General features: G+C 41.7%; 1 protein-coding gene across 7 annotated transcripts in view; it reads left to right on the top strand.

The window, feature by feature from the left end:
• Positions 1–26,595, top strand: part of LTBP1 (latent transforming growth factor beta binding protein 1) — a 737,653-nt gene that overhangs the window by 377,541 nt on the left and 333,517 nt on the right. For all 7 annotated transcript variants that reach the window (XM_029593891.1, XM_029593888.1, XM_029593890.1 and 4 more), the window contains one exon: positions 2,041–2,112. In XM_029593891.1, coding sequence (XP_029449751.1) covers positions 2,041–2,112 — 72 coding nt within the window. The remainder of the gene's footprint in view (positions 1–2,040; positions 2,113–26,595) is intronic.

Genomic DNA, 26,595 nt, shown 5'->3' with positions numbered 1-26,595 from the left:
TTTTTTATTTTTCTGAAAGAATACACATGTGCCATTATAAATTAGGGAGCGATAGTCAGCATTACGTTTGTGCTTTTATCCTCTCAGCACCCATAAATTGGACTTATCACATTTTACCTATTTGCCATTTACTACAAGTCATGTTTTTGAATTGTCATATTCCAGCTAGTAGAAGAAACCCTTGTTTAGAGTAGTAAAACGTTTTGTTTTTTTTTTAAGTTTATGTACTTCATTCCCCCATCCACCCGTCCTTCTTACCAACAGAACATTAGACTTGTGCTCATTAACATCCTTGGCGTCACTTTGACTGCTGTATTTATGTGCCAGATTTGTGTACATGAGTTGAACAAAACTCTCTCTTCAGGCAGACAGACAGCATGCAGGACTGAAAAAGCTGATTTTATATTCTACTGGAGCTTTTAGTTGTGCCAGATTGCCTTTGTTAAATAAATCAGAGTACCCCCACCAAGGAAAAATGGTATAAGAAAAGAGGGATACTTTCTTGAATATGGATCAGGATAAACAGGCTGACTTGGCTCAAGTAGCTTGGCCATGCATTTTCTGAGGGCCAGAGCAGGGAACAATGGGCTCCTTGTATTCTGCTTGGGAACAATGGGCTCCTTGTATTCTGCTTGGGAACAATGGGCTCTTTGGAGTCTGCTTGGGAACAATGGGATCCTTGTATTCTGCTTGGGAACAATGGGCTCTTTGGAGTCTGCTTGGGAACAATGGGCTCTTTGGAGTCTGCTTGGGAACAATGGGATCCTTGTATTCTGTTTGGGAACAATGGGCTCCTTGTAGACTGCTGGGGAACAATGGGCTCTTTGGAGTTTGCTGGGGAACAATGGGCTCTTTGTATTCTGTTTGGGAACAATGGGCTCTTTGTATTCTGCTTGGGAACAATGGGCTCTTTGGAGTCTGTTGGGGAACAATGGGCTCTTTGGAGTCTGCTGGGGAACAATGGGCTCTTTGGAGTCTGCTGGGAAACAATGGGCTCTTTGGAGTCTGCTGCGGAACAATGGGCTCTTTGGAGTCTGCTGCGGAACAATGGGCTCTTTGGAGTCTGCTGGGAAACAATGGGCTCTTTGGAGTCTGCTGGGGAACAATGGGCTCTTTGGAGTCTGCTGGGGAACAATGGGCTCTTTGGAGTCTGCTGCGGAACAATGGGCTCTTTGGAGTCTGCTGGGAAACAATGGGCTCTTTGGAGTCTGCTGCGGAACAATAGGCTCTTTGGAGTCTGCTGCGGAACAATGGGCTCCTTGTCTGCTGCGGAACAATGGGCTCTTTGGAGTCTGCTGGGAAACAATGGGCTCTTTGGAGTCTGCTGCGGAACAATGGGCTCTTTGGAGTCTGCTGCGGAACAATGGGCTCTTTGGAGTCTGCTGCGGAACAATGGGCTCCTTGTCTGCTTAGGAACAATGTGTTCCTTGTAGTTTGCTGGGAAACAATGGGCTCTTTGTAGTCTACTGGGCTTGTATTGTTTTTCTTCTGGTATTTGGTAAAGGAGGATATGCTCTTTCCACCTTTGCAGAAACTTCATTAAACACAGACTGTTGCACTTAAATATACAAAGAAAGCTCAATTCTTCAAGGCTCACCTTCCATTGTATGATTATGTGATGACTCCTTGATGAATGAGGCCCAGAATGCATTCAATAGCATTTTCAATGGCAATCACTTTCTGGGTCACAAACTAGTAGTACTAGCTTTCAGCTTTAGTAACTAAAGATAAATGCCATTTTTTTCAGTAAAAAAAAAAAATAATAATAATAATAGTATCTATCATTTAAGCGGATAAGAATAGTTTTAACAAAAGAAGTAGACCCCTACCCCACTCCCAAACTCTTTAACAGCATTACAAACATAAATGTAGGGATGTGGTTTATGGTGTTTACTAGAAAAACTGTAAAGAATACCTCAAAATTCTGGAAAAATGAAAAAGAACTGTATATAAGGTGAAGTTTTACATAGGAGCAAACATCTATATTTGTGTTCAGAGTATATATCCACTTGAACAAATATCTGATCTACTTCATTCCAGGTCATCCTGGATATGGCCAAATGTCGGAATGCCCTCAAGGATACAAGCGGGTCAATGCTACCTATTGCCAAGGTAAGACCTTTGGAATATTGAATTTCCATTGTGTTGAGCTCTTCTAATGGTTACAGTGTGTAAGCAATTAAGAATGCAAGTTTGTAGCTGAGACAAATGCGCCTTAAATAGATCACTTCCCGAAATGAAAGTGAGTACAAGAAAGGGTGCTTTTTCCCTCTGAGGTAGGAGGTGGACAGTGTGTAATTCTGTGGTCGTACATGGGTACACTGGAAATTCTTAAGAATTCTCCATGTGTTTGTTTAGGTTTTTCACAGATTCTTTTTGTGGAAGTTTTGCAACGTATATTTGAAACCTTGACGTTGGCAGTGTCATTGCTACTCTGTCATTTAAATTCCTGCCTTATTGCCTCCTGGAAAACTGGAACAGTAGCAGCAAGATCAGATATTGGTAGCTGTCCATTTGTGTTCACTATTTATGTCTGCAGGCTTCTTTGGCAGACCTACCTCCGTAGTCAGCTTTAACCGTATAGGTCAAGAGGTGCTGCCTCCTACTCCTTTATGCTGTCTCCTTAGCTCCCAATTTTGCTGCAAAGCTGTGTATGCGGCTGTCCATTTTTTTTTTATTTTGATAAAAACTGTGACTCTTAAGGGACTTAACCAGAAGTGCATTCCCAGAGACTTTGCCAGCATGGAGACTCTATGAGGTCTAATCTGGATCACACTGCCAGGGTCTCTCTCTCTCTCTCTGTCTCTGTCTCTCTGTCTCTCTCTGTCTCTCTCTCTGTCTCTCTCTGTCTCTCTCTCAGGCCCCTGATAGCTAGGCTGGATCTCCAGCAGCTTAAAATGGTCCTTCCAATGGTTGTACATAGGAAATACAACAATTCTGGCTGTTACCACAGTTTGCAGTAATACCTGTGCTAAAATAGCACACTTTGCGATAAACTATTACCATAAAACACATCCCGTTTCCTATTGCAGGTGATATTTAGTGCATTTTGATAAATCCAGGCTATAGCTGGCTAAGTCTGGTCAGACCATAGGGCTATCTTAAAGTTATCCAGATGATGTTAGCCCGCTAACTTTAATCTAGTTAGCTATCTTTTTTTTCTTTCTGGATGTTTTCTGATTTATGTCATGAGACTCAGAATAGATACAAACAATTTTTGTTATTGTGTCACAATGCTATTGGTGCAGAATTTTTTGTGTTTTCCTTGTAAATGTTTGTTGATTCATGATAATGTGAGATCTGTTTTCTTTTATTCTAAACAACTTAGATCTTTTTTTGATCTTAGGGCTTGATTTCCTTTTATCAGTTTCATGTTTGTTTCATCATGTTTGCTACACTGCTTTCTGGATCCTCCTCCTTGGGGACCTCATAGGGGAATACTGTGTGTTTTTTTTTCTTTTTGCCTTGTTTTATTAGATTATAATTATTTTATTGCTATAACCATGTTTCCTGTTTTCTTACAAATGATTGTATCTTATTTGTGAAAATTAATACATAAAAAATCCAATCCCAGCTTCTGCCACAGACCCTCTGTGACTCATGTTTGGATGAACGATATACAGTGAAGAACCAGCACCTGTGTGTGATCCTCTTTCATACAGCACTCCCTGTATTAGGCATGGGGCTACTTTAAGTTCCGCAGATCACTAAGCCAATCACTGCAGTCCTGGAATTGGGATTCCTCCGGTGAGAGGGGAGAGATAACAGAGCTGCTAGGCTTCAGGACATTGTTTCCAAACCTTTACAAGCCCGAGGCACAAGGACATTAACAAGAATGTTGTGTGGCACTCCAACCTCTGCAAAGCAGGCAGTGTGGACATAAACAGGATTCACATGGCTAAAAGAAGAGCTAGAGAACACTGAAAGCTCCACCAGTTTCTCTTCCAAATTTTAAAACACAGGGAGCAAGGGGATAGGCACAAATGAATTTGTTACAATGGACCAGCTCCCTCTATACAGGATAAGGGGGAATTTGCAGTATTGTAGATAGCCAACTGAGGCCCAGAGGCACTAAGCTGCAGTGTTTTTTCTTGGGAGGGTTCCCACTATTTTGTGTGGGGGGGGGGGGGGGGGGGGGGGGGGTCGTCACAATAGTGGGCCACTTCCCCACCAAAACATCTCGGCTGCATGGCACGTTGTTTTGTTGCCCGGAAAAACAGTCCGGCAGTGGCCCTTTAGGCATGAGGGTGGCCCCAGTCTCATGGGACCACCTTTGCCTTAACCGGCTGATGCCAAAATAAAAAAGTGCTGCAGCAATACAAAAAAATGTGAGCGGGGGTCAAAGCTGTGACCCTCTGTTCATCCCGGGGCTGCCACTCGAGGTGAACCCGACACCCAAAAAATTCATTGGTTCTCAGTGGAACCCCACGGATCCCCCCCCCTTCCGCACCCCCAAATCTTAAAAAGCTGACCAGAATCCTGTGATGGGGCCCAGGGCGCACCCTAACTTTGGGCTTGGATGGCGCCATTTTTCCAATAGCGCCGACCTGACCTTGCCCCTGTCACGTGATAGGGGACTGGAGCAAGGTCAGGTTAGCGCCATTTTGAAAAATGGCGCTGAGCAGCCCCAGAGCTATGGGTTGCCTTGGGTCCCATCGCAGGATCCTGGTCAGCTTTTTGAGGTTTGGGGGTGCGGGAAGGGTGTATGTGTGTGCGTTTGGAGGAGGGGGGAGGGTTCCAGTGAACATAAATTATTTTTTTTTGGGGGGGGAGGGTACGGTATTGGCGGGGTCACTAATTCCACAACACTTTTGTTGATACAATGGGGTGGGAACATGGGAGCCCATATGTATTTGGAAATGGCAGGACTTTAATTTTTTTTTTTTTTAACAGGGTTGGGACATGCGAGGACATTATAATTTCATTTTATTTATTTATTTTTTTAACACTTTTGTGTGTCGGTACCACCTCAGATGGTAGTCCCAGGGTGAACAGAGGGTCTGTCTTGACCCCCGTTCACATGGGCGATTAACATTAATTTGCAGGGCCCTTTGAATATGCCGCTGTAGCCTCAGGACCTGCTTTAGGGTCCTGAGGCTCCTGTGGTAGATTACCAGTTCCATAAGAGGTGGTGTTAATTTGCATGCAAAGCAGCTCATTGTAATAGGGAAGGGAATCTGGGCAGGTCCATGAAATAATCACATATATCGCATGGGGCTATAATTGCATGATAAACAGCATATATCGCATGTTAGAGCCCTGTAGCAGTGCGTGCGGGTGGGGGAATTTTTTAACTTGTGCGCGGCGACATGATCGGGCCTTTGCCCAGTTCCCTCCCAGTCTGCTCCAATTAAAAATTATAAACCTTCAAAAAAATATAAACAGGATGGAGTCTGTCCAGAGGGTCAGTGGTCTTTGTCTAAAGCATATGGGAAGAGACTTAAAGATCTAATCATGTATACCCTGAGGAAAGGCAAGATAGGGGAGATATGATAGCTGCTTTGCTCCCTGTGGGTGTCTTCAAATACCCTGCTGTGAGCAGTCCTGCAGACTCCCACCACCGGAGGGAAAGTGGCTGGTACAGGCAAAAGACACATTGCTCCTCTTCAAGTCTGCCTTACCTGTGCCTAGCCCATTCTATCTTCTGGAGTCATACCTCCGGCATTATGCCGTCAAAAGCTCTGCTGGTGCACTCCATTTCATGAATTATGATCTTCCCAGCAAGCTTTATTGGCAATTCCTTCATGTAAAGTATGGCAGAAATCTAAGTTGGGTTGTAGAGTATTTTCTGTTGTACCCCCCATTGTGGATTGGACTTCCTCTCTCTTTGAAGGTTGAACAGAATTATCTCAAGTTTAACAGGAAGCTGAAAACATGGCTGTTTCCACTGAATAGTTACTCTTTTTGCTAATGGATTACTTTTGCAGAAAGGGTGGGTGGCTGTGCTTGGAAGCTGGTGTGTTTTGCTGGCTTTTGGTTTGCTTTAATTGTGATATTTGTATTTGTATTCTATTGTCCACTGCTTTGGCGGCTTGCATTGGTCGGGTAGGTGGTTTAGAAATGCGCTTAAATAAATAAAAACTCTGTATCATTGAATAATATTTTTGTGCAGCATTTGCCATGAGTACTTTAAGAGTGTATCGTAAGACTGTCCCATTCACTTTTCTCTCCACTCACCTGGCCTGAACTCCTCCAACTCAAACATCACCTATTCCATTCTCTGTCCTCTAACTTTTCTACCTAGATTCAAACTCTCCTCTCTCTCTTTCTCGCCCCTCTCCAGTCTCTCCCCTAGTACGATCCTGTCCACTTTGCTATCCTATACCGAACCTCTTCTGTTCATCCCAGACCTGAACCTGTTTGCTTTCTTCCACATCCCCACTCCAGGCCCAATCCCCTCTCTGCTTTCTCCCTGCCCAGATTTGAATTATCTGCTCTTTCTCTTCCTACATATCCATATCCATGCTCTCACCCTTCCCCAGGCCCAACCCCTCTGTGCTCTTTCCTTCCCCCAGATCCAACCTCTCTGTGCTCTTTCCTTCCCCCAGATCCAACCCCTTTGTGCACTCTCTCCCTCTTCCTCCAGGCCCAACCCTTCTGCATTTTCTCCTTCCCCCTTCATTAGGCCTGACCGTTCCACTTTCTTTGTCACCCTCTTCCCCTAGGTCTGACCCTGCCTCTCTTTTGCCTGAGGCCCGATCCTTTCACACTCTCCTCAGCTCTAAATCCCCCCCGGCTCCTTCTTGTTAGTAATAGCCAAACCTGTGACGGGCTCCATCTCGACCCATGCAGAGTAAGGTAGACACCACCTTCTCTTCCATCCTAGCCCGTACGAGCTGATTCCGATGCCGCTGTCACTTCCTCCTGACACATACAGGTCGATGATGTTGCAGTCCTTTATTTATTGCTAGCTAGTACTACCAGCTTCTGTACGGAAGCAGAAATTTTGTGCAAATTCTGCACTGTGCAGTTACATAGACTTCCCCGAGGAGTAAACAGTTTCTAACCCAGTTTACCACCTGGGGAACTATCTCGAGACCTCTCAGCTTAGGTTCTCTGAATTAGTTTGCAGATCTCCTTTTAAAGAGGTTTAGACATTAGTAATGACGCAAATGCTAATCTGAACTTCTCTTTCTTCATTCTGTTTCCATGTATTATACACATCAATGGAAGCTTTCTGACCTTAAATTGTTAAATAGGTTTTCTGTGCTATTACATTAAGCATCTAATTAACCTTTTGCTGATGGGTTGCTCTTCCTTTTATAAATCTTGCTCAATTTACAAAGCCTTTGTGATGGAATGATTAATAACCAGAACCTAATTATTCTCTTTCAACTAAGTAAACTGAAATGACTCTGTTACTGATTGTTCAAATAGAACAGTGTGCCTTCTGTGTGCAAGTTAATTTAAACAGTTTTTGTGTAATTGCTGTCCAGTTAGAGTTTTTCCTGCGCAATGCTGCAATTATCTTGTCAAAAGCGTGATTTATTACAGACAGACATATATACTTCAGCGCTATTGAGGATTATTACTGTAATGGGGTTTCACTTTTTTAAAATATAGTATAAATAACAGTTCATTTTTGTAGTGGGATTTTGAAATGATTTTCTCCCTAACTGCTTATTACACAGTTTAAAAAAAAAGAGTGTAACTGAATGAAAAAAATAGCTGATAAAAAGTCAAATTCGCTGCTGATAAAAGATGCACATTCTTGGCAGAGCTCTTGAAAAATGATCTGTACATGTACACTGCATTATGTTATGCATGAGAGGGCCTTTCTCCATCATGGGGAGATCATAATACTGGTGAGAAGCTTGAAAAGGTATGTATGACTCTCTTCGAACAATTTGCATCAGCATTGGTTGATTGTTCCCAAAACTGTTCTCATAAGAACAGAAGATATTGCCATACTGGGTTAGACCAAAGGTCCATCAAGCCTTCCAACAGTGGCCAAACCAGACTACAAAACCCCGGCAAGAACCCAAACACTAAGAAGATCCCATGCTACTGATGCCAGCAGTAGCAGAGGCCACTACTGGCCTAAGTCAACTTAATTAATAGCAGGTAATGGACTTCTCCTCCAAGAACTTATCCAAACCTTTTTTGAACCCAGCTACACTAACTGCACTAACCACATCCTCTGGCAACAAATTCCAGAGCTTTATTGTGTGTTGAGTGAAAAAGAATTTTCTTCGATTAGTCTTAAATGTGCTACTTAATGGAGTCTGTACCACTGCAGCAGAAATGGAGGTTAGACTAGATGAATCTTGAGTTCCTTATCTGCCATCAGATTCTATGTTTCTGTGTTTATTTCAGGGAGAATGTGGAGAAAGAATAAAATTAAATAAAAAGTTAGCAAAGTATAGTTTTGTTTTAATTCTGAATGATTTGGCTCGGAATTATTTTATTTCTAGTGAAGATTTTTGAGATGGGTGGTGCAGGCCTTAGTGCTTACTTATATGGATTATTGTAATTCACTTTATCTAGGGGGTGTCCAAAAATACTGCTGAATGTTTTGCAAGTTCAGAATGCAGTCAGAAGGATATTTTATTTATTTAAAATTACTTATATTCCATGCATATCCAAAAGGCATTGTTCAATGCGGATCACACAGAATAAAGTCATAATTAAAACCAGACACATACACGACGGGTATTGGATACAGAGAGAGGGAGTATTACCCTTCATCTGAAAGAGCTGCCTTGCCTTCCAGTAGGTTTAAGAGTAACATTAAAGGTATTTACCCATAAGGCTGTTTATTGTAAAGAGACCTATTGTGTCTTCCCTTTTCTGAAACTGTTCCTTCACATGACCTGCACTCACAGGGACAAAGCTTGTTGGTTGGCCCCCTTTTATAAAAATTACAGGTTACAAGAAATGAGAGCTACAGTTTCCATTGATGTGGAATACACTACATTGTGAGTTACAAAGGGAAGAGAATTTCATACAATTAAAAAAAAAAATTGAAAGCTTTAATAAATATGCAGGCATAATAAGGATGTCTGAATTTTGTTGTATGTATTTGTCTTATAACAACGTGTATCTTGATTGTTTTATTGAACTGTAAATGTTTTATTTATAATCCACTTTGATCAATGCACATTTGAATTTTAGCGGAATATAAGAACATGTAAAATAATTAAATAATTTACTTACCCTGCCATGTGTTAATATAACATGAGTCCCATCTGTTTGGCTGAGTAATTGATCCCCTTGCATTCCATCTCACTTGTTGTGGTCACAAGAGGGTAATTATCTGATGATTCCACCATCAAAAGCTTTTAACTCAGCTATGGCCCGAAATTGCTGTTTTACTTATGTGGTTCCATATTGGTTACCACAAGCTGTGTACTTATCAACAGACCTTATGTCTTTTCCATGATCTTTAAAAACCTTTTAATTTACTGCTGTTTGATGTTGGATATATTATTTGATTTTGTCTTGTGCTTTATCTTCTGTTACTTCTTGACTGTTTTTATATTATACTTTAAGCTGCCCTGTATGATCTTGTAAAGACAAAATATCAAAATAAATAAATCTTGCCAAATTTGAGCAAGTGCTATATGTGGCACTGCTTTTTTAATTAACATTAACATTTGACCGATGAATCAGCCTGCTCCCGTTTTTGCGCAAATAAAGGCGAATTTTAAAAGCTGCGCACGTGGCAACATTGGGAGATGAGCGTGCATGTAGCACATGTGAGTGTCCACCCAATTTTTAAAAGTTGCCTACACACGCACACAAGTCTCGATGCGTGAATATCTCGCACCGGAGACAAAAGGGGCGGAATGTGAGCGTGATGTGGGCGGGGCGTGATCATTCCCAGATGTGGCCAAGAGATGTGCGCCTGGGTGCACGCCCAAGAATAGTTGAGCGTAAAGTTACTTCTGCTATGGAACAGGTGTAAGTCTCAATAAAAAAAAAAATTTCCATGCATCTCTGAGGTGTTTGAGGGGTCTGGGATAAGTGGAGGGTGTGCAGACTAAAGAACCAAGGGGGGGGTTTGGAGAAACTTGCCGTAGACTGGGCAAACTGAAGGATGAACTGGTGAAACTGGTCCTGGCGTGAACACGTGCCTGTCATAAAATTCTCTCACTGCCACGGCTCAAAGCCGAATTTATGCGGCTGTGCGTGCACACTTGTAAAATTAGCATACACATGTGCGCCTGGGCTATTTTATAACACGCGTGCGTTCGTGTGTGCAGGTTATAAAATTGCAGGGTATCTGGGCACATACCTATCCACAGGTGCATACGTGCGCCGGCCCACCTGATGAAAGAATATAAGGGCTAGATGTTTTAAAAGCTTTATGCCTATGGGAAAATGCTCAGAACATATAACACATAGAAAATATGACAAGCATAATAAAGATGATGAGCAAAAATAGAAAACATTTAAAATTATTTTGGCATTGCGCAGTCTTAAAAATAGGACATGCTAATGGTGAAATATTTCTCCATCTAGGGGGCACTTTCCAGACTGTATCTGTTAGGGCAGAATCCGCAGATAATTTTTACACTGTCAAAAAAATGAGAATACTCATCATTCGTTCCCTTTTAAAGCTTGCTATGCAAAATACCCATGGATTTTTATACCAGTTAGATGCATTTGCAAGGGAAACAATACATGTAGACTTGAAAATAATATCTCTGCATGTTATTTTCCAGTCCTTCCCAAAACACAACCCTGGGAACGACCCTTCCAAATGTGGCCAAAAGTCTGTACTGTTAGCCGTGTTGCAGGAGGGCAGTTTTCAGGGACGCTTCGTTACCCCTCTGAATGGCTTAGGAAATTGTCTTCCCTGGGGTTTTTTTATAATTGCTATTGGTAGATTGTTTGCTTTTTAAAATAGGTAATATTTTTCCTCCTTCCATTTCATTAATGTATGCCTTCCTTTTACAATCACTATTGCACTTTTTTTAAAATAGGAAAATGAAAGTGCATACTTTATATTGTATGTCTTCCATACTTGCTCATTTTTCAAAAAATGTTTTTCGACATGTTTTGCAACTCAGATGCTTCAGTTTAAGGGGTAGATTTTAAAAGCCCCACGCGCGCCAAATCAGGGAGATAGGCTCATCTCTTGGGCTGGCGCGCGTATTTTAAGAAGCATTCATGGACACACACATGTGCTCAAAAGAAAAAGCCCATGAAAGGGGTGAGGAATGGTCGTGAGCAGGGCATGGGCGCTCCGGGAATTTAAATGGAAACCAGTGTGTAAGTATTTATGCCTACCAGCATACGCTGGGGTCCCCTACCGGGTAACTTTACTGCTGTTATAGATGGCGTGTAAGTTATAAAACAAAAAAGCCTAGGCTAGTCGGTGGGGTTTTAAGGGTTGGGGCAGGTTGGGTAATAGAGCGGTTAGTTAGCTAGGGAGGTTAGGAAGTCCTATCTTGTAACTGGGCAAAGTGAGAATGAACTGGTTTAACTGGTTATTGCGTCGGTGCGTGTAAATTTAAATCCGCCCCCACTTAGACGGTAGAAGCAGCACATGCGCACTTCCATATAAAATGGCATCCACATTTACGCACGCATGTTATGAAATGGCCACGTCCTTGGGCGCGAGCCGGCATACGCACATTCCTGTATGCCCGCGCAGTTGTTTCAAAGTTACCGTCCCTATGTTCAATTTCTTTTAATTGTGCAGAAGGCTGCCTGCCTCACAGAATGCCTACTTTATCTCTTTCATTTCTGTTTGATCCTAATTGTGTAGTTGTCTGTTTGAAATTGGAAAAACATGCACTGCACAGAAAAAAATCATGCAGTTGAAAGCACAAAATTGCAACACGACCAGGTGTAGCATGATTTTTTTCTTGAAAATTGCCTCAGGTGTCGGTAAAATTTGTGGAATTGAAATTGTAATAAAGGTGTGGTTAAAAGTGTTTGCGATTTTTATGAGCCTCGCACTTTGGAGAAACGGGTAACAAATGCTTTTAAATAAATAAAAAAATAAAGGTGCATTTGGAAAATGACCCCAGGAGCTGTACAGGTAAAAAAATGCGTGGAAGTGATTTAGTGCATGCTTTCGTGCGCACTGCAAAGTGGTGCTCCCGGGAACGGAGTCGGGGTATAAATGTATTCACGCATGCCATGTGTGGTTCTGCTAATTTTCGAAGCAGACCTGCATGCATAAGTAGGGTTGCCAACTTTTCCATGGAGCAAGACCAGACACTTGGGGGGAGGGGTGGCTGCAGCCGCCCCCTGCCCCCACCACCACTTTTTCCCTTTTAAATTGAGCATAGATTTTTTTTTTCCTAGGCAGATTCTTCCTGCCTGTCTTTTGGGCTCAGTTTGACTCTCCTCTTCCTCTGCGACTCCCAGGAGGACAGCGTGAAGTAGAAACAAGTGCCGCACAGTTGTGGGAGAGGCAGAGGAGGAGAGTCAACCGAGCCCCGAAAACCGGCAGGTGATTGTGGTGCTGCCAGGCAGCCACCACTGATTGGCCCCTGGCCTTGCCTGACTGGATTTTACAGTGTCCGGTTACCCTTGTAACCGGTCACTGTACAACAGGCTGCAATACCGTGCTGTCCAGTCGAAAACCGGGCAGCTGGTCACCCTATGTGTAAGTCCACTTTAAAAGTTGGGGATGAAGTCAGTACATGGGGATGTCATCCCTAGACAGGTTGTTATGAAATTGCCCTAAAAGTATACAGCAGAGACGTGCTAAAATTATCTATAAAACACAAGTTATCTGTATGTCATATTCAGAAGCATTTGTTTGCCGTGGCAGTAGAATACATGAGGTCTTTCATTCTTCCTTGTGCACAAGTAGATTTGCTGTTGTCTGAGGAAGATAATGCACAACAGCTCTATGCTACCCAGAGTAAAATGCTCAACAATAAAGAACAGGTGCAAAACTCATTATAATGTGAATTGAAATTATCTGCAGAATTACTCATCGGTCACTGTGACACTAAATTCATTTGCAGCAGATTTTCACCCTCCCCTTCATCTTCACTTTTGTACAACTTGTCGATTTGAGAAAACAAGATGGACCCTGTAGAGCTTAAGGTGAAAACCCAAGCCTGTCCTATATAGTGGTGCCCATAGAGCCATTTATACATATAGGGCCTGATTTTAAAAAGCATTTGCAAGCTTAAAATTGGGTTTTACACGTGTAAATGCACTTTACCCGTGTGTTGTGTTTGTGGCATTGTGGACCCTTGGTCGCTGTGGAGATGACTCCGCCCACAGGGAGGGGCCCCCTTGGGGAACCACAGCCATAGGTTGAACTCAGATAGCAGACACAGTATGGATAAAGGGCTTTATTGTACTGCAGTAGATAGATGATGTAGGCAGGAAGGTAAGGCACTGAGATGCATGAGGTGCCAACACATTCAACAGGCTCGGATGTATAATCTCACCCAGATGTTCACGAGAGGCGGGAGCCTGCAGTGCGGGTAATGCCGCAGCTGATGGGTGGAGCTGGAGTACCGGATAGTAGAGGTACTCACAGGAATGTAGGCGTCTTCCTGATGATGAAATGGTGGGACTGAAGGTCCGTGGTGCAGGATACATAGGCTGGTGGGCCCTCGAGGAGCGAGTACCTGATAGTCCGATATCCTGAAATGGAGAAGAGAGAGAAAGACCCCCAAGGAGCAGTTGTCTTAGTTAGTAGAGGCCCCGAAGGGTAGTTGGAAGCAAGAGACCCCCGAGGAGCAGGTGTCTAGAGCTTCCAGAGGAGCGAGGCCCTTGGAGTGAAAGCGGCGTCTAAGCGTGCAGCTTAGAGCGGTCAGAGTAGTTAAACCGAAGTCCTTGCTAACTCAAAGCTGGTAGCGAAGCGGAGGCTTGATATACCCGGAGGTATTGATGTCATGCAGTGGTGCCGCCCCTGAGGTTCTCGCCATGACGTGTATTTGAGCGTAGGAGATGTGCGCGCTCGTGCCCTAGGAAGCCACGGGAGTGAGCATGGCAGACTGGAACGCCCATGCTAGGTTGGAGACGCCGCGGCACTCGGCACTGGAGGCAGCCATCTTGCCCAAGGAGAGAGAAAAAGGGAAAAAGAGGTAAGGCAGAGCGGTCGCGGCCATCTGAGATTGACGGACGCAACACCGTGTAAGCCAGCTTTTTAAAATTGCTACAATATATGCCCTTGAATTGTCCATAGGATATTCATGTGCAGTGCACTTTAAGCGTGTAAATGTTTTTTTTAAATTGCTGCAATAGTACATTACATTCACATGCGTAACTCCTTTTAAAATTATCTCCTAAATGTGGGAAATGAATTGTTTTCTTTTACTAGGCATATGTCTGAGGCTGACCTGATGACCCAGTGTCAACAGGAAAGCCAGGTTGAATGCTCAGACACAGTTCCCAGTCGTTGGGCTGGCGGAAGCTGAGAGTTTTGCAAAGACAGCATTTACATTGTTTGGTTGGTATCCTGGATCTTGCTCAACATTGACATCTAGCAGTTAGTCTAATGGCACCGTGGTTCACTTTCTTTCTGAAAAAGGACATAGGAAATTCTAGGTCTAACCGAGTGAGTGGCCCGCTAACCACCAATGAGGCCATGAAAGAATTTATCTCTTTGGGGCTGGAACCACTCCTGACTAACTCTTTCACAGTCTCATTCCCCCAGGGTCAATATTCTTTGTTGGTGGGGGGGGAGAGGGAAGATTTATCTTTCAGGGCCCAGAGTGCTAAGGATGTCTTTCTTTTTACTTTCTTTCCTTGGGAGAGAGACACTGAATTTTCTTCCACTGTGTGTGTTGCAAGTGCCAAATAATACACTGGAGAGTCCCAACATAAAATACTTTACTGACAATGCAGATGATATATGGCACAATTAAATCAGACTTCAGCACCACAGGAGCTCTTTTAATTAGGGTTTTCCTTTTTTACAGTCTCTAGCTCTATCTGTGAGGGGTTTCACATATGAGAACATGGAGGCACCCTCACCTCTTGGGCTTAGCTAAGTGAGGTTGTCCAAGTCGCCAGGGATTCCCTTGCTGGGATGGAAAAACCCCTCCAAAACTGGGAAAACCTAAGTAACACACTTGTCTAAACACAGAGAGTCCAAATCCTCTCTCCTCAGGGCAAAGTCTCCTTTTGGGTATCCCTGAATTTCCCAAATAGTTCAATTCCTTTTCCTTATTTCTCATAGATCCTACAATTTTAAGAATCCTCTCTGGAACAGGTAGCTCCCACTGTTCCAAGGCAAGAAGGAAGGGGCAGCCCAAACTCTTCCTCCTGGATCTTACAACCAAAGTCCTTTTCCCTCAAAAACCAAAGATAACATGGGAGGTCCTCCTTGCTGCAAGTCACCGCCATTCCGCCTTCCTAATCGAGGGTATGGAGGAGCAGGTTATCCCTAACAAGGATGCCCCAGACAATGGGTTCCCCATGCCCCGCGTCTAGGTGATACCCAGGGATCTCACAAGGCTCCACCATGAAAAATGTAAACATCCCAAAATAACCCAGAGGGAAGCTCCAGCCAGCCAGTTGGTGGACTGGTAGGGACCACCTTCCGACCTTGCTTAAGATCCTCAGGCAGGGTTTGCCTGGTTCCTCTAAGTAGGCCTGAAAATTCAACTAAACAGATTCTCCTTTCTGCCACCTAACTTTCCCAAAACCTAAAGGCACTGCCCACATTCTCTCACTAGAGAGCTGCTTATAAACCCTTTCCAGGGGGATGGTCATCCTAGCACCCTCAAAGGGAGGGGCTGCATATAAATAGTTCCTCTCTATAATTTTTAACCTAACCTGCTCTAACTGACCCCTAGATTCATCAAAAAGTGTTACTAACACATTTATAACGCCCGCGATAACAAAAAGGGGCATTTTTATGAAAATATTTGAATTACCGCACCATGTGGTAACTTACCACTTCACATCGGTATTATCGCATGGTTCGGTAAACTTAGCACACCCTAAGATAATCCCTATTTTTTGCATCCTGTGCAGAGAGAGAGAGAGAGGGAAACTTATTACAAGGCCCTTATAATAGGGAAGTATTTAAATCCCTATAGGAGGGCTATCTAAAAGGTCAAGGTGAGATGTTGGTGGTGGTTCAGGGACCAGTTTCGCATTTAGAGTGAGACGTACGAACAGCACAGTATACCTTGGTGAAGATTTGATGTCATTTGGAGTGAGGAAGGTCTCACAAAGATGAAATTTTGTACTATGTTATCTCACCCTAGCTTGATGGATTCTATCAGGGTACCATCAAGCTAGGGTGACTGAATTTCATGCCTAATACACAAGGGCATATCTTTGATATTAAAAGAATGGTGTGGTGCCTCATTATCTCAATACTTCTTCCCTTCTCACGCTTATCCTCACTTCTAACCCTTCTCTTTCTCTACCAATCCCTCCTCATTAATCTTCCAGGTTCATAATGATGTAATCCTCTTCAGCCAACATCTTCTCCATCTCCCCTAACCTTAGATTCCATTTTCTTTCATGCTCTGTATTTTGGGGCGATGTGACACTGGTCACGCTATGCTGTGTATATCTTTTATTTAACTTTCATCGTAACATTGTAAATGATGGCAGATAAAGACCAAATTGTCCATTCAGTCTGTCCAACAAGTTGCTTTTTAGTAGTAACTCAGAAACATCATATGCTTAGGCTGAAAAATGGTATAGTTAGAGCGTGTGGGCACCTCATAAATTATGTGTGGGCTTATCTCTGAATGCCTCACGTTTAAGGGTGTGCAGCGTTTTTAGAGGCTGCTGTTGCACGTCAATTGACTTAACCTTGACTGTGCACCGAATATTTTAATCATTGGTGACCACACTATTTTTGTTAAATTTTGATTTTAACCAAGATTGTTTGCAGAAGAACCCGGACACTTATATAGTGTGGTCACCAATGATTAAAATATTCGGTGCACAGTCAAGGTTAAGTCAATTGACGTGCAACAGCAGCCTCTAAAAACGCTGCACACCCTTAAACGTGAGGCATTCAGAGATAAGCCCACGCATAATTTATGAGGTGCCCACACGCTCTAACTATACCATTTTTCAGCCTAAGCATATGATGTTTCTGTGTTCCCTTGTTTGAATAATACATCATATATATACAGTTTTTGTTTTTTCAAGTTTTAGTAGTAACTGCCACTCTATGCAGGTTACCCCCATTAACTAGTGTATTTTAAAAGCTCTATGCATACCAAAGCTGGGAGACACATGCGTGTATCTCCTGGTAAGCACTCAAATCATAACATTCAAAAAAGGGGGGGTGTGACGTGCGGGGGCAGGGCAGGGCATGGGTGGGCAGAGTTGTAACATGGAGTATGCACGTAAGTATGTACACACACAAAGTGTGCGTTGGGGTCCCCTACCGCGTAACTTTACTTCTGCTGTGGATGTAAGTGTAAGTAATAAAATAAAAACTAGGGTAGTCAGCAGGGTTTTAAGGGTTGGGGCTAATAGGGTGAAAGAGAGGCAAGTTAGCTAGGGGATTTAGGAAGACTTCTCCTTTACTGGGGCGAACTAGGAATAAACTAGGGAAAAAGGTAATTATGTCGGCACGCATATCTACTAAAATGCCCCCACTTAACCTGCTCGAGGTGGCATTTGCGCGCACATGCGCGCATCAGTATAAAGTCGTACGCACACATACGCACATATAGTCGATTTTATAGCTCGTGCACGAATACACCCATATATGCGTGTGTTATAAAATCGCCGCATCCATGTGCACCTGCGCACAGGTCTTAAAATTCACCTCTAAGCGTGGTACCTGCTGCTCTGTGCAGGTTATCCCCATGCAGAAATGTTACACATAAAGTTAACATAAGTTACTCCATTTCTTCATTTCCTCTAGTTCTAGGGATCTGCAATGTTTCCCATGCCCTTTTAAATTCCATCACCATTCTCATCGTCACCACCTCTTCTGGGAGGGCATTCCATGCATCAGTCACCCTCTCTGCGAAGAAATATTTTCTGATGTTTGTTCTAAGTCGGTCCCCCTAGAGATTGATTTTGTGACCTCTAGTTATACAGTATCCTTTCCAATGGAAAAGATTTGACATTTGTGCATCATTAATACCGTTCAGATATCTGTATGTCTGTTACATAACTCCCCTGCACTTCCTCTCCTCCAGGCTGTACATATTTAGATCAGCCTTTTCTCATATAAACCCCACACTATTTTGCTTGCCTTTTTCTGGACCGCATCCATCATGTCTATATTCTATTTTGAGATATGGTCTCCAGAATTTAATACAATACTCAAGGTGAAGCCTCCCAAAGATCTGTCCAAGAGCATTATCACCTCTGTTTTCCTGCTGGTGATGGTTCTCTCTGTGCAACCCAGCATCCTTCTGGCTTTAGCCACTGCCTTGTCCCATTGCTTTGTTGTCTTCAGATTGCCAGACAAGGTTCCTCTCCTGGTCTGTGCACATTAGTTTTTCACTACCTGTTGCATTACTGCACCCCCAACATTCTAACTAATGCTTGCATATTAATGGAATAAAGCCTTCTGATGTGGCCAACATCTTTTTCCAACTAAGTGAATCATTTTATGATTCGTATTTTATTTGTCAAAAATAGCTCTTTATTAGGTACATTTATTATGTTTATTAATACTTCATTTATCACAATTAATTACATATGTAAAACAAAGTGATGTACAAATACATTATTAATTGGCAGTCCTATGAGCAATCTAACATATTCAAGTCTATATAGATACATTTTGCCGAGTTTGAAAGAATTTAAAACCATATTTAAGAATGGGCAAAGTTTAAAATATAAAATACCCATTTTTTTTTACCCTGCTTTCCATTAACAAAGATTGCACCACTATTATACAGGGTGGTCCATGGAAAAGTAGCCTGCCTCCCCGTATAATACACTAACATATAGTAATGTGAAAAGTTTTAATAATTCTATAGTATAAAATCTGTGGGAAGATGTCTGGAATTGTTAGTTTCTTCCTTATTCATGTCACCAACAAATTTTTTTGAAAAATGTTGAAATAAAGTTGGAAAACAAAGTACACAATTATAATTGGCCAAGACTTAAGGTTACCAGGTGCCAGAAAACATCTGGTATAAAGATTTCTGGTAGAGGGATTCCATGCTAAGTGCAAACACAGCCATTGCCTTTACCGAAATTGGGTGAGCCTTAGAATATAAAATAATGTAAAATCTTAAAATATAGGTTAACCTATTCACAGTCAATATGTTTGACATTACCCTGTGTCTAAAAGAAATATCTTTATTTTAAAAGTCTCTTTATATCTCACTTATCTACCATTCTAGTTTCTTTACTTTCTCCTGTATTGGCAATAACATTTTCAGACTACAGTAATGGATTCTTCTTTTAGCTGTTCCTAAGCCAGCCATGTGTAATGGATAAGCTTCATGCAACACGCCAGCACCACGTCTCACACGCACAAACACTGGGCCAGTCAGTAATACTCAGCAAGTTTTTGTTAGCTGGTCATCTGATCAGAAGTCAGAAGAAACATCTTAATAAGTGACATCAACTTAGTTTTGCAGGAAAACTCAGCAAGTGATTGGATTTTTGTGAACACACAATAGGGGAACAAACTGTAATATATTTCCCCCTATTAATCAAGCCACTGAAACATGTCATGCAGCCTGATAAAATACTGCTGCACCCTGAGTTCCCTGCGTTTCTTCCCATTCCAGCCAGAACTAAATGTAACCAGGCTTAGGGGGTTATTTTCTAAAGCCAGTGCATGCGAAAAGGCCCTTTTCGTGTGTGATTTCAAAAAAGGGGCGGAGTCGGGGCGGCATCTGCCCTGGAAGAGGAGGAGTCGGGGCGGACGCCGCGAGGATTTCGTGGACAGCGAAAAAATAAGAACCCTTTTTTGCTGCCCATTTTGCGCCCAATAGCGCCACCTTTTATGATGGCGCTATTGGGTGCAATCACTGCCTGCATTCATAGGCCCGCCCCTCGCTTCGCCCCCCCCCCCCCCCCCCCCCGTTAGCGTGCGATTCAGGGACCCTGCGACATTGGTAAATCTAGGCCTTAGGCAGGTTGAATTAAAAACTCAATTTCTAGTGTTCTTTATGCTTAAGAAAACAGAAAAGTTAATTAACACATTTTACCTGATCAGAAGAAAATTACTTAATGAGCTCTGAAGCAGTTTGAGGAGGAGAGAAAGGAAGAAGGGGGAAGATCAGGGATAAAAAGGAAATTCCTCCAACAAATTACTCATGCTCAAAATTGACTTAAAATATCAAAATAATATGGTGCGTCCATTAGCACAACCTTCATATTATGAAATAGAGCTGTACAAAAGGACTTGTTATTAATTGCCTTAGTTCTGTTGAAAGCCACTATTTCCCCATAAAACTGCATCATTTTGTTTTTCCGAAGACTCTGAATTTTTGGTATAGACTCTGTAAGGTCCTGAATGTTGTGTCTGCTTAAAACGTAAGAGATGCCATCCTGTGAGAGACCAATTGTCCATCAAATCCAGCATTTTGTTTCCATCATTGAGCAGTCTGGGATACATAGGAGAAAGTCTGTTTCTTATTTTCATCCTCAGACGTATGAAGTGAAGACTCCCAAATCTACCTAGATAAAAAATTGTTTATGGACTTGTCCTTCAGAAACTTGGCCAAACCTTTTTTTAAACTCAGCTATACTACTAGCCTTGAACCGCATTCTCTGGCAACAAATTCCATAGTTTGTTCATAGACTGAAAAAACTCCTTTGTAAAATTTGCTTTAAATCTGTTACTAGTTAGTTTCATAGAATGCCCTCTAGTCATAGTATTGTTTAAAAGAGTTAATAACCATTCCCTATTGACTTGTTCTACATCACTCATGAATTTATGATACTCTATCTGCATCCCCACTGTCATCTCCATGCAGAAGAGTCTTTCTTCGTGGGGAGCTGTTTCATTCTTTAACCTTTTTTGTTGCTCTTTTCAGCACATTTCCTAGTATTGCTTTTTTTTTATATATATATATGTGGTGACCAGAACTGCACACATTATTCAAAGTGTGATCACATTATGGATAGATACAGCGGCATTATGTTATTCCCTGTTTTTTATTTTCCTTTCCATTTATTGGCCACTGCCACACATGCTTTCCACAAAGACTCCAAGATAATTTGCTGAGCGATGACGCCTAATATGGAATCCAGCATTGTGTACCTTAAAAATTGTTTCCCTGTGTGCATCACTTTTCACTTGTCCACAGTGCATGTCATCTACCATTTAGATGTTCAGTCCCCCAGTCTTTCAAGTCCTCCTGTAATTCTTCAAAATTTGCTTATTTTACCAAGAATAAATAAATAAATCTCATATGGGGAAGTGATACAAGCAAAGGATGAGACAGAATTTGGGTATAACATTAGATGATGGATGGACTTCTGAAAATCAGATCTCTAGGGTAGTACATATGACATTCTTACGGCTGAGAATGGTTTGTCAATTAAGGCATTTTCCTTAATATTCACGCACTAAAATAAGAACATAAGAACAAAAGAAATTGCAATGCTGGGTCAGACAAGGGTCCATCAAGCCCAGTATCCTGTTTCCAACAGAGGCCAAACCAGGCCACAAGAACCTGGCAATTACCCAAACACTAAGAAGATCCCATGCTACTGATGCAATTAATAGCAGTGGCTATTCCCTAAGTCAACTTGATTAATAGCAGTTAATGAACTTCTCCTCCAAGAACTTATCCAAACCTTTTTTGAACCCAGCTACGCTAACTGCACTAACCACATCCTCTGGCAACAAATTCCAGAGCTTTATTATATGTTGAGTAAAAAAGAATTTTCTCTGATTAGTCTTAAATGTGCTACTTGCTAATTTCATGGAATGCCCCCTAGACCTTATATTATTCGAAAGTGTAAATAACCGATTCACATCTACTCGTTCAAGACCTCTCATGATCTTAAAGACCTCTATGATATCCCTCCTGAGCCGTCTCTTCTCCAAGCTGAACAGCCCTAACCTCTTCAGCCTTTCCTCATAGGGGTGCTCTTCCATCCCCTTTATCATTTTAGTTGCCCTTCTCTGTACCCTCTCCATCGCAACTATATCTTTTTTGAGATGCGGTGACCAGAATTGTACACAGTATTCAAGGTGCGGTCTCACCATGGAGCGATATAGGGGCTATAGTTTGGTATTGGCCATGGTTGACCACTGTAATGTGATCTATTGTGGTCTTCCTGGGACATTCGTAAGGCATTTGCAGGTCATCCAAAACATGGCTGCAAGGGTAGTGTTGGAGCATACAAGACGAGATCCAGTGGCACCCCTTTAGAAAAAATACACTGATTTCCAATAAGATCTCACTTATAAATTTAAAGTGTTATGAGCCTTCACAATTTTGAAGGGAAGGGGTCCGTCACAGCTAGAAAATAGTCAGTCTTGAAAAACGTCAAGCACATTGCAAAGACTGTAACTTCAGTTTCAATTGCAGCTACCACCAATCAAAGCATTTCATCGCGTTAGGCTCCAAAATAGAGCATTCTCAGTAATAGTTCCAAAATTATGGAATGATTTTCCCCTGATGATTAGGGAGGAATAAGATCAAATGAAGTTCCATTAGAAAGGAAAGACATGGTTGTTGATCAATGATACGATCTGAGAATTGGAAAGAGCATAATTTGTAATTCGTGTGTAATACTGGTTTACTTTGTTTTATGATTTTACTATGTTGTATATTAATGTATTTATGATTGTACACCAGTTTGAGCAAATTGTTTTAAATCAGGAAAGCATTTTATACATTTTATTAAATAAATAAATATGCAAATTTAATCTAACTTGTTGCTCCTTTTTCCAGATCATCAATGAATATGTAAAACAGCATTGATCTCAGTACAGATCCTTGGAGAACTCTACTATTCACATTTTTTCATTGGGAGAATTGACCATTTAATTCTATTCACATTTTCCTATTGTTTAACCAGTTACCAATCCACAATAGCCTTTTATCCCAAGACATTAATTTCTTGAGGAGTTTCTTATGAGGGCTTTTATCAAATGCTTTCTGAAAATCCAGATACACCCTTATCAGCATGTTTATTTACATATTCAAAAAAAATTGTAATAGATTAAGGCAAGACTTCCATTTGCTAAAGCCTCATTAAGCCATGTCTATCTATATGCCCAATAATTCTGTTTTCAAGAATAGCCTCTGTCATTTTACCTGACACTGATGTCAGGCTAACAGGTCTATAGTTTCCTGGATCACTTCTAAAGGTTTTCTTAAAAATTGACCTTTCCATTAGCTGTCCTCCAGATTTCAGGTACAGTGACAAATTTTAATGATAGGTTACAGATTAACCAGGAGCAGATCTAGTAAAAAGTCTGAAATTTCATATTTGAGTTTTTTTCAAAGTTTTGGGTGAATATTATCAGGTTCTGGTGGTTTGTAACTCTTTAGTTTGTCAATTTTCTTTATTACATCTTCCAGTTTTACACTGATTTGCATTGGTTCATCTGAATCATCACTTTCAAATAACATTTCCGATTTTGGTAGCTCTCCCAACATCTTCAGTAAAGACTGAAGCAAAGATTATATTTAGTGATGAATTTTAAAAGCATTATATATGTGAGTATTTGAGCCGCATGCGAGCAACACATATTTTAAAAGCCAAAAATTACACTCGTTATATATGCGGTGGGAATAATTTAAAAAAAAAAAAAGGGGGGTCAGAGCTAAGGCATGTCGGAACATTCTGGGGCGGATCCAACAATTACGCACATAAATCCATATTTTAAAACCAGCAGCCGCAGTGCACAGTAGCTTGTTAGCCACGAAAATTTACTGCTGCTCTTGATGCAGTGTAAGTCTGCAGAAATCTCTTGTTATACCTAACATGACAGGGTATGGGGTTCAGGTCGCTGGGGGAGGTACAGGCTGAAGAACCAGAGGGGTCTGGATGATCTCAAGATAAGACTGGGCAAACTGGTGGTCTAATTGGTAAAACTGACAATGTGACAATGTAAAACTTCAAGTGAGCATATTTTAAAATCTGCTTACCTACATGCATTAAGGCTGACAAAGTCCTAAGGAAGATATGCAAAGTACATTTGCGCAAGTAATGACTTAAAATTTGAGGCACACATATGTGCAGTAGGTGTATTTTAAATCATAATGTTACAACTCCAAGCATGATTTAAAATTCCAGTGAAGGTGTGCTCATGCCCATACTCACTGGTATGGGCACTGGCATGCTTGTTTTAATGTTATCATCGCTGTTTTTCTGCTGTGGCCTTATCCTCCGAGTGCCTCTTTTATCTCTGGTCATCTAATGATCTAGTTGACTCCATCGCAAGTTTCTAGCTTTTGATGTACTTGAAAAGGTTTTTAATTACCTTTTTGCTTCGTTAAGAAGCCTCTCCTGAATTTCTTTCTTGACTTACCTTATTAATGTTTTACATCTAGTTTGCCTGTCTTCTATTTTTCTTTATTAGATCCTACTTTCTGTTTTTTTAAAAGATTACTTTTTGGATCACAAAACCTCTTTCACAGCATCATTTAGCCTTTGAGGCAGGTGTGTGTTCTGATTTCAACCTTTTTTACTTGTAGAATACATTTTATCTGGCCTTCCAAAATGGTATTTTTAAAGAATCTCTATGCCTTATGCAGACTTTTCATTCATACTTGCTCATTTTAGTGTTGTCCTAACTAATTTTCTCATTTTATCATAGTCTCTCATTTTAAAATTAAATGCTACTGTAGTAATTTTATTTATTCTCCTTCCAGTGATTCTTTCAAATTTGATTCTATTTGGCCGAATTTTTAAATCCCTGTGTGCATAAAATTTGGGGGTTCCACGCAGAAAATTCCAGGCCAAAAAAAAAAGGGGCGAGTTGGGCGCGGGGTCTGGGCGGGGGGCAGGCCGGGACAGCACTATTAGACACTGTCTCGGGGAAGTGGTGCCAGCAGCTGGCTGGCACGCGGAGTTTACTTCTGCTCCAGAGGAGCAGTAAGCTTCAAATAAAAAAAATTTGGGGATAGCTAAGATAGGTTTAGGGGTCAGGGAGGAGAAGGGAAAAGATAGGAAGGGGTAGGGTTAGGGAATTTCCCTCCCAGTCTGTTCCTTAATTGGAGGAGGCTACCTGCCCATACATGCGCACGCGGACATGAAAATCTGGCGCACATGTGCGCACGGGAGCCGTATTTTATAACATGCGTGCGCTGACACCAGGAACCGTGCGCAGGTCTTAAAATCGACTCCATTATGATCATTGCTGTCAAGTGGCTGCACCACTGTTTCTCCTTGCATTCCACTGAAAACTAGATCTAAAGTAGCCCTTCAGCTTGTCAACTTCAGGATTAGTTGCTCGATTTAGTGATCATTTACTGCCTCTTTAAACTTAACCTTCCTGACATGCCCTGATAAAATATTCATAGTCAGTATTGGGCAATTGAAGTCTCCCATAATTATTCTGTCTTCACTTTTAAGTAGTCTGTTTTTCTATACTGGTCAACCTCCATGTGTGGAATTTCAATCCATAGAGCTTTCATGTTGTTTTTCTTACAGAATTTTTATCCTTAATATATAGTGCCACTCCAGCATCACTTCTGTCTGATTTCAGTTCTGCAACTGGAAAGGACTGAGAATGCTACCCTTAGAGGTTCTAAATGTACCCTTTGGTTCCCTCCTATGTCATTGGTACTTACAAGAGCACCACACCCTGCTCCTCCCAGTATATAGGTGATCACCATCCACTCAACTATCAATACAGTATACTGCTTGATATTAAGTTGGAGGTCCCAAAAGTTAAAAAAGTTAAAAAAGGTTAAAAAAAAAAAAATTTTAAATAAGCCCGCGGGTTGAAAACCGGACGCTCAATTTTGCCAGCGTCCGGTTTCCGAACCCGTGGCTGTCAACGGGCTCGAGAACCGATGCTGACAAAATTGAGCGTCGGCTGTCAAACCCGCTGACAGCTGCCGCTCCTGTCCAAAAAGAGGCGCTAGGGACTTGCTAGTGTCCCTAGTGCCTCTTTTTACCGTGGGCCCTAATTTAAATATTTGTTTTACTGTATCGCGTGCACAGGCCACTGGCCTGTGCGCGCACCGGGAGAATGGGCGCTCGCCTGCTGTCCGGGAACTTTACTGTATCGGCCTGTATATTTTTTAATCACTGAATTACCGATAACAATATACCTATCCCTATTTCAAGATACACTTCTCTGGAGACACACTCTTGGTACGAGGGCATAACTTAGCACCTAGAAAGCAGATTCCAGCTTCCTGCCATTGCAAGTTGATGTTCTCCTTTCTTGTGACCTTCCTTTTTTTAAAATAATTATATCTTTATTAAGTTTTAATCATTTACATGAGTCAAAACTTAAGGAGAAAAAAAAAGTAGTTACAAGGAACTAATTAAGAAATAAACAATAATAGGAAATACAATGAAATCCAATTCAAGTCCCCATCAAGGGATGCAGGTAAGGTGAATGCAGGTAAGGTGAATTCAGTTGATACAAATTATATATATTATATTATATATAATAGAACCCTATTTCAATAATCCCCAACTACTTCTGACTGGGTGTCTTAGCCAAAAGAAATCGCTCTGTGGGCCGGATTTTAAAAAGGTTACGCGTGTAAGTCCCGGGGCTTTACTAAAGGGGCGGTCTGGGGGCGAAGGCAGGCGCAAAAGGTAAAATTAAAATGTTGGGGGGGGGGG

This window comes from Rhinatrema bivittatum, chromosome 3 (genome assembly GCF_901001135.1).
Source record: "Rhinatrema bivittatum chromosome 3, aRhiBiv1.1, whole genome shotgun sequence".
NCBI classification, from domain to species: Eukaryota; Metazoa; Chordata; class Amphibia; order Gymnophiona; family Rhinatrematidae; genus Rhinatrema; species Rhinatrema bivittatum.
Note: the sequence above shows the minus strand (reverse complement) of the source record. Positions and strands in the feature narration are given on the sequence as shown.